General features: G+C 33.5%; 1 protein-coding gene across 4 annotated transcripts in view; it reads right to left on the reverse strand.

The window, feature by feature from the left end:
- Positions 1-3,318: 3,318 nt before the first annotated feature.
- Positions 3,319-12,625, reverse strand: part of Vps8 (vacuolar protein sorting 8) — a 286,757-nt gene continuing 277,450 nt past the window's right edge. For all 4 annotated transcript variants that reach the window (XM_089095469.1, XM_089095470.1, XM_089095468.1 and 1 more), the window contains 3 exons: positions 12,078-12,212; positions 8,130-8,319; positions 3,319-5,254 (listed from right to left, as the gene is read on the reverse strand). In XM_089095469.1, coding sequence (XP_088951595.1) covers positions 5,101-5,254; positions 8,130-8,319; positions 12,078-12,212 — 479 coding nt within the window. In that variant the 3' untranslated portion in view covers positions 3,319-5,100. The remainder of the gene's footprint in view (positions 5,255-8,129; positions 8,320-12,077; positions 12,213-12,625) is intronic.

Genomic DNA, 12,625 nt, shown 5'->3' on the forward strand with positions numbered 1-12,625 from the left:
AAGCTCCCCAATATATTTAACAACAATGAATAGTACATTAAAACACAACAAAACCGCACACAGGAGAAGATTGTGGCAATATAAGCATTTTCACAAAAACTAAAAAACAAATAAAATATGGTAGGAAGAAAAAGAAAAACAATCGTCCGAATAGCTTATAAAATTACATGTCATCGACACATCACTTCACAGCTTCGCTACTTCAACAGAGAAAAAAAAAGGAAAATACAAATCGGACAGAATCAAATAGCTCACCAATTTTAGCAAGTATCTTCAAAAAAGAAGGAAAAAAGAATACCAGTCTGAATTCTTGTATTCAGTAATACTAAATTACCAATTTTACATGTGGTTCATAATTTTTCGAGTTGAACATTGTTCAACTTTCAAGTACTAAATTTTCAATTTACCGATCAGAGTCAAGAGTCAAGGCATAACTTTTTGGAATTAGAAAAAATAAAAGCTTAAAACATGAATTTTTGCATCTCTAACAGGAACCTGGCAACAGATAAGAAGACGTTGAATTAGAGGAGAATAGTTGGAAACAAATTAGTGTAGATACAAGCATATCAAACCGATTTCTCGCCATTTTAATTTTCTGCTTCTGAAATGCAAGTGTGACGTTAAAATTAAAAAAAACAACTCTATGTCATTCATAAGAATTTGCTTTTTTATCGGCAGATTTGACTATAGTGTGCTTCGGTAAAACGCTTAAGTAATAAAGAGCACCGTAGTACGGAGCTGATTTAAACAGCACAGAGAGCATTACAATCTTAATCGAAACACCCTAGATGGCATTGACGATTTTCCTCTAAGAGACCAGTTTGAGTTTCCAGAATTGCAAGTTTCCCATAATTTCTGTACTGCAACCTCCGATGGGTCAGACAATTGGACATTTGAACTGCAGATGAATACATGATACTAACCATAGTTTTTCAAGCTAGGTTATACAGAGTCCTTGAATTCTGTATAAATTCAGGGAGGTTTATGCAATGAATTCTTAAAAGGGTTAGAACTAAGTCTGTCTTTAGGGGGAGGGGGTGTAATTGAATTTTTAGTTATTATGACTGACAGCTCGGCATAATCATGCACCAAAAACTTTTACATCATAGTACCTAAGACCAAAGGCTGTATGTAAGAAATTCTCCAAAAGATAGTTATTACGCTCAAAACAGCAATCTTTTTGTTAGTTGCCAACTGAACTGGACTGGTTTTTAGCTTAAAAAAGGGGTGACTTCTCTAGTAATTTACTTGAATTTAAAAGAGATGACGTTCTGCTTGTCATGAACAAGTAAAAGACGCATTATAATTGCTTTAAATAACGTTTTTTGGGATATATAGAAACTGCGCCAACTCGAAAAGTAACTTCAAGGAAATAAACAAATTAAAAATAATTATCAAATAGCTTGTCAAATCAAAATCTAAGCTAATTGTAGCGAATTACTTACAAAATGAATCAAGAGCGGATCCATGATTTTTGTTCGGGGGGGGGGGGGGGTGTTTACCCGATTTTATCCCGTGAACTTTGTCTAACATCCCGTGGTTTTCTCTTTACAGGTATTTTTTAGACTAATTTTCGACTCGGTCAAAAATTTCGGAGGGGGGGGGGGAGGGTTCAAACCGGGTAACCCCCCCTCCTGGATACGGCCTTGAAATGAATTTGCCTCATGGGAGGTGCGTTAGAGTGTTTTAAATACCTCATCTATTTGAATATCCCAAATACTTCATCTGTATAAGCACCTCATAAACCTCATTAATAGAAGATAAATTTGAGATGAGGCATGTGCCTTCATATAGTAATGTATATGTAAATCTACCATCGTATAGTAATATATAATTAATATATAATGTTCTGACATATATGCCAAAACAAAGCCATTTTGTTCACTTACACATCCTAAATTTCACACGTATTTCCAACGGATACTCGAGAAATAATGTCTCTGTCTGACCTAAAGGTCATATATGAAATTTGGGATACTTGGAGATAATCCCATAAGCTCTTTGGTCGGGTCTTCTCAAAGAGGGATCATTATGACAAAGTAGCATTGAAAACACATTGCCTGATGGCCCTACCTGAACAGTAAAAGCAAACAGCTTTTGTCAAATGTCCTTGGAAGTACGAAATTATCCTTTGTGATCTTTAGGTATGACAAAGATAATTTCGGAGACCACACTGCCTTTCCATGACGATAAATAAAAGTTCAAATAGGGATAAAATCCTTTTAATAGACAGTGATGATAGAAATTCACAAAAATACCAGATATTTCGGTCACATATACAGTGACCGTCATCAGTAGTAAAACTAAAATAAAACAATTTAAAACAAAAGTTTATATACTAAATCAAATAACACTACATATTGTTTGAATCTCTAATTCTTTTCAAAGCAAAGGCGGAAGCTATTCTCTTTGACCTTCTTGGATTCGGTTCATTAGGGTTCAATGATATAACATTTGGACAAAGGTCAACTACATTGGGTGAATTGAACTTTACTCTCTCAGATTTCAATAAATTATCATAGATAGAGTCCAGCCCATATTCACCTGTATCACGATTCAAAGCAATATTCTTGAATAAGATTTTCTTTATTTCAAGAATTTCACGAAAATTTTGCTTTAAACCCCGATCCCTAGAAATCAAAGAGACATTCTCGAACAAAATAAAATGGTCCATTTTGTTTTGTTCGAGAATGTCTCTTTGATTTCTAGGGATCGGGGTTTAAAGCAAAATTTTCGTGAAATTCTTGAAATAAAGAAAATCTTATTCAGGAATATTGCTTTGAATCGTGATACAGGTGAATATGGGCTGAACTCTATCTATGATAATTTCTTAAAATCTGACAGATTAAAGTTCAATTCACCCAATGTAGTTGACCTTTGTCCAAATGTTATATCATTGAACCCTAATGAACCGAATCCAAGAAGGTCAAAGAGAATAGCTTCCGCCTTTGCTTTGAAAGAATTAGAGATTCAAACAATATGTAGTGTTATTTGATTTAGTATATAAACTTTTGTTTTAAATTGTTTTATTTTAGTTTTACTACTGATGACGGTCACTGTATATGTGACCGAAATATCTGGTATTTTTGTGAATTTCTATCATCACTGTCTATTAAAAGGATTTTATCCCTATGTGAACTTTTATTTATCGTTAGGTATGACAACAACGACAAGCTAAAAACCTTGTTTTTATTCTCTTATACAACTAAGAAAAAAGAAGATAAATTTTTTGGTTATGACAAAACCCTACCATTTTTCACATTCGGTGATAGCCCACAGAAAATATTTTGTATGGTCATTCTATAGCCAAAAAAAAAAAAAAAAAAAAAAAAAAAAAAAAAAAAATGGACATTTTCAAACCTTAAGAGAGGGGTCTGGAGCCCCAGTCTGGCTGCACCACCAATTTTTGACATTTAGTTATGCCAGATAAAAAACAATGTATCAGCAAAGGTTAAATAAACACTATTTTGACTGTTTGCTACAAACTTACAGTGCAGTAAATACAAAAAGTCATGATTAAGCTAAAACATGCTTCATATCGAATTTTTGGCGTTCTATTGTTCTCTTTTGACTGAATCTCGCAACGCCAAGTACCCCTATGAAAACCTTACCTATCCGCAAGAGGGGAAGCAATTCAAGAGTTTTGATGGAAGAAGTCGAGCAAATTTACCCTTTTTTCTTGTGTTAATGTACCGAAACGAATATATTTCATGAAAAAATACTTGAGATCGTACAAGCTACAAAGTTTTGTATTTAATCATTCGAATTTTAGTTTCTATATATGAAGATTGCAATCGCTGTTTATAATGATGGTGAACTTGCTTCAGAACAAAATAGCATATGTTATTCGGTTTATTATAACTGTTTCAATATTATGGGAGACATATGTAAGAACCGTAGTACGAAACATAACAACCTTAACATTAAATGTAACGCGAAGTCTTATGTTTTCACGGTAAAGGGTCTTTATGAAGGATTAGACCGCGACGTAGATTAAATTATGTAAGCAAGGCACCCCATACATATGTAATACATGTAAATATGTAATACATATGTAACACATACATACATATATATGTAATAAAGCATCACATACCGGACGTCGAAAATATTGAAGATCACCGCTATCTTGGTGATACTCAGAACTTTTTCTATCGGGAATTTTTTTTTACCTATAAATGGAAAGTTTTAGCATTTGCTTTTTTTTTTTTTTTTCGAGTTCTTTGGTAAATTTTAAGAATATTAATTATTCTGACCCCCCCCCACCCTCCACCCACCGTAGAAGTAAGATAAGAGCTAATTTAAATTAGTGCCATACATGCTAACGAGGACAAAATTAAAGGCTAGATTTGGTTGTGTCAAATAATATTATCAGCAAGAATAACTGCAGAACTATGGCAGGTTTGGAAGGATAAGGCAATAAGTAATTTTAGCAGTTAAAATTTATACAAAGCTTGCAAATTCACTTTAGATTAAAAAAATTCCATGTGATGAGTACAAATAGGATACAGGTAATTGGTAGAAGGAAACGTATCGTAAAACTGTTCAGGGAAATAAGGGTTTAGAATCGATTTTTTTGGGAGTACGACGTTGGGGTTAAGACTTCTTTTGGCGACTTGAAGAGATAACGATATTTCTGATGGTTCTCAAATGATCGTTTTGACAACATAAGTGCAAAGGGAAAAAATAAAGTGCATACAGCGATCATGTCTGAAAATTCCTTAAAAATATTGGGGGAGTGCCGACGACTTCTTGACAGGGGCGTCCCGAGGGGTGGGGTGGGGGGTGGGGGGGGCACACCACACCCCTCGGCATTTTTGGCATTCGGTAAAATTTTCGCCGAAGGCAAAAATTTCGGCAGAAATTTTGCAAAATCGGCCGAAATTTAGCAAAATTCTTGATTTCTGCAAAAAATTCGGCACAAATAAAGTAGCGATTCGGTAAAATTTACAAAGATCACCCCCCCCCCAATAAAATAAGCCTCAAGACGCCCTTGCTTCTTGATTAATTATTCAGACAACATTTTTGGAGTAAAAGGGTAATAATTTCCTACGACATGAAACACTTGTCAGGCCCAAGTTCGGGTAGTAGCAGCGCAAACTAAGAATGACTAGGTAGATGATTTTGACGAAGAACTAAATGTAGTGTTTCATGTTTTTCTTCTTTTTGGGAACAAATTGGACACCTAATTTCGGCTGCTGACTTAAAATCGGAATGTTCTGGAAAGCATCTGATATGACAAACATGACCACATCTGGAAGAAAAGAGCATAATGATAAATACTATGGTTATTACTTGTTTGGTATGAAATTAATCAAATTGAAAACTCATCAATAAGAAAAATCTTCCTAAACAAAATAAATTATAAAAAATGTTTCCCACCTAGTTTGGCCCACAACGTCAAATTGTAGGCATTATCAAAGGGAAATGGGAGGTGAGGCAACGATAGTAGATTATAAGACTAAGGAGAGAATGGTCCAAAAGCCTCCCTTCCCGTGTACATCTCTGTAACCATCGGCATCCCATTGAAGTTAAGGTGCGACTATGCCACCTATGTTTTTTTAATGATTTTCCTAGCATATCCAGAAACAGCTAGTTGCATTTTCAATTTTAAATACTTTTTATTTCCTTGGGCGCCACAATAACAAACTACTTTCTCAATTTCAAGTGGATAGCTTTACTCACCTGGGTAGTATTATTATCAGAGGTGGTGGATGCAGTTAAGATGTTAAAAATTAGAACAGGAATTTTTTATAGTTGAAAAAAAAATTGGAAGAATAGTAAGATAAGTCTACAAACTAAGATTAGAATATTGGAAGGTAAAGTGATGACAGTGGTCAAGTATGGTCCTGAAACGTGGGCGCTCCAAAATACGGACGGATTTGTTAGGTGTTTTTGACACAAATTGTCTATGGATTTTTCGGGTATGGATTTTTTGAAGACTTTTGGGCAACTCAAAACCCAGTTAACCGCGAACATAATAGTAGCTTTCTGTTGCCTCTTGTAAAGAAAAACGAAAAAACTCTGGCCTCTTGAAGCAATAAACCCTTTTGGATACCTCAAAAGTAAATTACTGACGAAGATAATAGTAGCTTTTCTGTAAGTCTGTCACCTATAGTCAAAAAGTACAAAAAAAAGCTAACAGCTCTTGAAGCAATGATTCCTTTTAATTACGAAGACAATGGTAGCTGTCTGGTAAAAGTCTGTCGCCTCTTGTCATCTCTTGCATATATAAAAAAAAAAAAAAAAAAAAAAAAAAAAACAAACTCACCACGAAAACAATAGTAGCCGTTTGGTAAATGTCTGTCGCCTCTTGTCATATCTTTTAAAAAAGAAAATGCTTCGTCCAATGTTTTAAGACGCCTTAAAAGCCAATCAACGACAAAGAAAAACAGAACAATTCCATGGGATCAAATTCAACTTTCTTTAGCTTTAAAAGCGCACTTCATTTTCAATACTGAGAAGAAATTACATTTCAATACTGATTTTAAACAGATGGTTCGTATTGGGTCAAATCACAAATTGCATAATCAAATATAAATGAAATTGTTGGTATATTTGATTAATGGCTAGTAGGCCAAGGGTGTATTAAAAAACTAAATTCACGCGGACTAAATCCGTGGCTAAATCCACGGACTAAATCCACATTAACAAATATGAATGAAATTGTTGGTATATTTGATTAATGGTTAGTAGGTCAAGGGTGTATTAGAAAACTAAATCCACGTGGACTAAATCCGTGGACTAAATTTACGGACTAAATTCACATAAACAAATATAAATGAAATTGCTGACATATTTGATTAATGGTTAGTAGGTCAAGTGTGTACTTTTCGTCATATGAAACGGTAAATAGGAAATAAGGGGGGATTTAAAAAGCAGCAAGAATAGGATTTCTGACTAAATCCACGGAATTAATGAGACTTAGAAAAAAGTTCTTTTTAATTTATATTTGGTCTCTTATTTAAACGGGTATTACAAAAAGAGTTGAAAGCCTGAATATATTTTTGAATATAAAATTCCGACTTTCTAAAATTACTTTACTTTTGTACCTCGGGATCAACTATTTTAAGTTCTAAAACAGAAATTTTTAAGCCTTCATTTTTAAAATACCCAGGAGAATCTTTGCGACACGATTAGAAGAATTTTTCCCCGTCCCCAAAATCTCACGAAAAAGCACAAATTATTCCTATTATTAAAAATAAACTCAGAGCCGAAACTGCAGAGGCTCACTAGAAAATTTCTGTTTTTGTAATCGGATTTTCTTCCTGGAAACAGGTCAGCAAGTCCCATTTCGAGGCCGACATTTTCGAGTTTTTATGCTGTATTTTAAATATTGAATAGACATGAAATTTAATACTGAGCCTAAGTACGAGGCTTGTTTAATTTCACTTGTTTCTTGTTCACTCAGTTTGGCTGTATTAACATTTCATTTAAGAAAATGACAAAATTGACCCTTTCACAGTGCAAGCAAAACAAATCAAATAATTTGACAGATAAAAAAAAATGGATGCATCGAAAAATTCGGTTTGGGGAGGAGGAAACTCAACTCTATTTGGAGGAAGAGGTTTTTTTATACTTCTGTTTATTCTATATAATGCTATATTTATATATAAATATTTATATGTTTACATATAAATATACTTATATATACTATATTTATATACTATACTTATATAGTATAATATAAATATACTATATACTATATAAAATATAAAAAAAGTATATAAAATATACTATATTTATGTATAATAGGTATTATTATATAATACTTATATTTAGACAAATTTATTTTTAAAAAATTAAAAAAGGAAAAATTACGAAAATAAACATTTAAACAAGACAATTTGCAATTTTTAAGGCTTTCTTTTGTCAAAAATGAAAGTGTAATATTAAATTGAGGAAATTCTCGGTTTTCGCTAATGTTTAATACATACTTCTAAGCAACAAGAGACTTCAGAAGGGGAGAGGGGGGCTTGAGTCCCTATACCCTCTAGATTCACCCATAAAAATAAAATATGAAAGCTTTACGGTAAAATTTTCTCTATTTGATAATTTTACAAGCAGGCTATGTATATTTAACCGAAAAGCTTTTCTAACGTCAGGGAAATGCAACTAAAAAAGATTACCTAAACGCATCAAGTTCTATCTCCGAAAACGTGGTAAAATTAGAACAAATACAACATTTGAATTGTGAAACGACAATCGCTTTTGTTGTCCTCTTTCTAAACTTGTCAAACTGTCTATGGGTATCCGATCTGAACATACGTGTCGCAATGTCGTATAGTGTTGTTTCGTAGTTATACGAATCAAGCATGCCTGAAAAAGAATTATTTTTTATTAAAGCCAGAAGATGAACAGAAGAATTGTATCCAATCCTTAATGACAGTAAAATTGACTTTTCTTTTTTGGAATATCAAATGAGAACCTTATAATTTCTTACCAACATTCTATTTTTCTAATGAAAATTGCAAAAAAACTGAATTTATTGAAAATTATTTTTAGATCTCAGCACATCCCTTTTAAAAATTTGAATAATGCGTGCTGATTAACAGTTTTAAAAGCTTGAAACAACCATGCTGAGAAACTAATTTGAAGAATTTCAACATACAGACTTGGCTACCTAAACTGAACTTTTCCTCGTTATTCTTACTGTTTTGAGAGACAGATTGAGGCTTTTTTTTTCTTTTTAAGAAAACAACAATCAAGTTGTTACATTAACGATTTTATAAAAGATAATACTTTATTCTTTCACGTTGTTTTTTGTGCCAGAAGCTTTTTTTGACGGTACATCTGACCCCCCCCCCCTAGTGAAAAATGCCAATGTAACCATGTAACCATGTAACCGTGCCAAGAGGTAACGGATTTGGAATAAAAAAAAGTCTCAATTCTCGAACTGGGTTATGTCGGCAAAAGCTGTCAAAGACAAAGAATTTCAAAACTGTGACATGCGTGTATGATAAGCTTGATGTCTCTGCTTTTTAGGGGTGGCTTACGTTAAAGCAGAACTAATGAATAATCGAAGTATACTTTGTATAATATAATAGTCGACTAAAAATTTAATTTGAAGTTTTGGAGTACATAAGAAGCTTGACAAAATCTATTCAAAACGAATTAAGTAAACAATAAATATTTGGCACTAGTCTCTACAAAAGCTATCGTTCTTTCTGTTCACAGTAACTAACCCAAAAAGGGATGCTAGATGTAATATCCCCCTTCCCCGTGTAAAATACTCCTCACAGAATTACAATCCTCCCATGAAATTTACAATCCTCCCATGAAAAATTCGCTCCGAGGAAATTGACTACCAATTTGTGGACTACCAGTTTTGGTTTTTGACTATTAAAATTAGGTCGAAGATCTGACAGCATCTATTTTTAAATTGGTATTTATTTCAATTCTGTTTCCTTCTTTTGGGGTTGAGTTATGATTGCAGGGTAAGATTTCCTATTTGAAAATATGAAATCAGTGGCAACTGTTTATGAATTGTCTTATGATGGAAGTACACAGAGATAATAGGCTGGAACAAAGAAGTGCCGAACGAGTAATTATTATTCATGGACTTGGTCTGGTACGGGCCAGAGTTATTACTATCCAAAATCTTTGGGGATGGGCCAAGGGCACCATGTTTACCTAATGATTTGGGACATATTATTATAAAAATTACTCCATAAAAAACAAGCAAACGCAAAAGCATCCGTGATATACGAGTAATTACTTCCATGGGAATTAGTGTGCTACTGACCAGAGGCGTAACTAGCCACAATCTTTTGGAGGGAGCAATTGATTACACCAGAGGGCAGGCTATTTTTGACGACGGATTTGGGCAGTATTGCTGTCAAAATTATTTCATTAAGAAAAAAGAAAATCAACACACATTTGGGGTTTTTCTTCCTGGATAAAATACAAAATACCAAATTTTTGTAAATAGGAGCTTGAAAGCTCAACAGCGGGGTTCTCTAATATGCTGAATCAGATGGTTTGATTATCATTGTGATTACTTGTTATTTTGGAGGTGTTTGCCTCATTTCTTAAAAATCAAGTAATTTTTTAGGCTTGTGGCGTTTGATGTGTAATATTAAACTTAGTGAGCCTTATATATTTGAAATCGGCATAAAAATAAAACATATATTATTTGTTATTTATTTTTTTAGTTTTGGTAACTATTGGCACGAGTTGCTGCTTCAGCTCGTTACCACAAACTGTTAGTTTACTCCCTATATTCCGCATTTACATTCTGCATTGGAATATAGGCACAATTTCTGACATTTTCTTTCCTTAATTCCTTGGATTTGTCTTAATTTCCCTTTGGCTGCTCAATAAACTATAAAAGTGATTATAATTTCGTAATAGATATTGTAGAAACAGCTCCAGTATGAAAATTATCTTTACCAATAATTAGTTGAAAATAAAATACTATGAAAAGGTGAAAACAAAGAAATAAAATGGAACATTTGTAAATATATTTTTTTTAACCCCATCGACAACTAACCTCATTTAACAAAAATATTTAAGTCATTTTAACAAACAGCAAGGTATTTCGAATGTTAAGGAAGGGGTTGGGAGATTTGTATGTTGAGAAAGGGGTTGCCCATTCCTCAACACCTCGCTCTGTAAGCTAAAGTTTAAATTTTGTCCTAATTCCTTAAAAACCACTCCTGAAACACAAGGGTCGTTTCATTACAACAATAATAAACTTTTCTAAAAGTACTGAAAACTTTAGCGTAAACAGCGAGGTGTTTAGGAGGGGGCATCCTCCCCATATGTAATAATTTCTGTTCGTTTTAAGTTATAACGTTGCTCCTTACTTTCAATTGAAAAAACTTTTTTTTATTTTATTTGAGTACAAGACTGAAGCTGTTATTCACCTTCTTCTTATTCGCATAAAATCAATGAATTTTAACACAGGGTACTCTCTGTACTCAGCCTACATGTTTATTTGTACATGGTAATTAAGTTTATGTCTGCAGTAAGTAAAGTAAAAATTATAGAAAATTAAAACCTATTTGGAAAACAGGACTGTCAATTGTAGGGTGGGGAGCAATTTTCTCTTCTGCAATTTTCCCCTTGCAGCCATAGCAAACTCCTTAAAAAACCTGACAAATATAGCGTGACGAACTAGGATAAAAAAAGGGCGGCATTTAGCGATTAAACAAACATCAAGAATTAACAAGGGTAAGCCCATAGAGAACCATAGAGTTTACTTGAAAAGAATGCTAAGACTAAAAAACTGATTGTTCATTTTACTGTCTTAAAATTCCATATAAAAGAACCAACCAGGTTTCTAGCAGTGAATGCTCATTTCGGGAAAGAAATCTATTTGGTGGAAGTTTTCAGCTTAGTATGGGTTCAAAACCAATCAAGTCAGGGTTACAGCGTCAGATAGAACCTAGGGCAGAACGAACTCTAGGCCATTATAATAATAATAATTTATTTATTACCCACTATAAAAAAGAAGCGGAGTACGTCAAGAACAAAAAAAAAAAAAAAAAAAAAAGCAAACTTGCACACGTAACAATTATTTACATAAAACGACGTAAATTATGGTGCGCAGTAAGACCTGCAGACAACGACAGCTTTCCCGCAAACACAGTCACTTTTTCCCGTAAATCAGGGAGGCCGAATCGCGATATTTGATGCCGGTTCCGGAACCACGGAGGGAGGCACAAAAGGTACCGAGAAAATTTAAAATAATAAGTGACCAAAAAATTGTGACCATTGTGACCAAAAAATTTGAAAAAGACGTTTTGGAGTTTTCAAAAGAAGGAAATATCTATCTTTCCAGGAATAATGAACAATGTGGACTTACGAAAAGACGTCAAAGAAACAAAGCAAACTCTAACAGGGAAGTAATCTCTTTTTTGTAGGACAGAGAATACGAGGAACAGGCGTTGTTAATTAGTGGCTGAAATTCAAACCTTCATCATAAGTTATCTTATAAGAAGCTCAAATCAATAAGGGTAGGATAGGAACTAGCACACGAATGAAGAGAACAAGCAATGTGTTTTAACTTTTGGACGCCTAAAATACAAACAAATACATAAGAATGGTTATTGAAATAAAATAGAAAATAATACTTGTAGTTAGCTGCTTGACATCCTTCCACGTGGCTTTGGAATCTGAATTATCACTCAACACTCTCTGCAAAATGACATTTGGTGGTAAATACGCTTGGATGGTGCTCAGTAGATAATGACTAATATCAGCTAACCCTGAAAATATAGAAAAGAGATTAAACAGAAATTTGGGTGAGTCAGGAATGCCCTGGCCTTCTCTGATTTAGCAGCAATTGCAGAGACTAGCAGCAATAGCAATTGCAAATACACCCAAAGAAGCTGGGTTAAATAAAAGAAGATTTTTTATAATCATTCTAATTTGGTTTAATTTAGTTCTTGCATTGCGTTTTTTTTAAACTTTAGATGTTTCATTCAGAAATCGTTCCTTACCAGTCTATTCTAGTCAATATCGCTTTCGAATTAGCATAACTTACAACTGGAGCTGGTTTCTTTTTACTTAATTTCATTCATTTCAATATACATATAATTAATAAGAAAGAATGAGGAATGAATAGCAAGGATAGTTTCTTAATAAAACAGGGAGACAGTAAAGAGTATCCCTCCCCTGA

This window comes from Artemia sp. Qi Xiang Cuo, chromosome 10 (genome assembly GCF_049724085.1).
Source record: "Artemia sp. Qi Xiang Cuo chromosome 10, ASM4972408v1, whole genome shotgun sequence".
Taxonomy (NCBI): Eukaryota; Metazoa; Arthropoda; class Branchiopoda; order Anostraca; family Artemiidae; genus Artemia; species Artemia sp. Qi Xiang Cuo.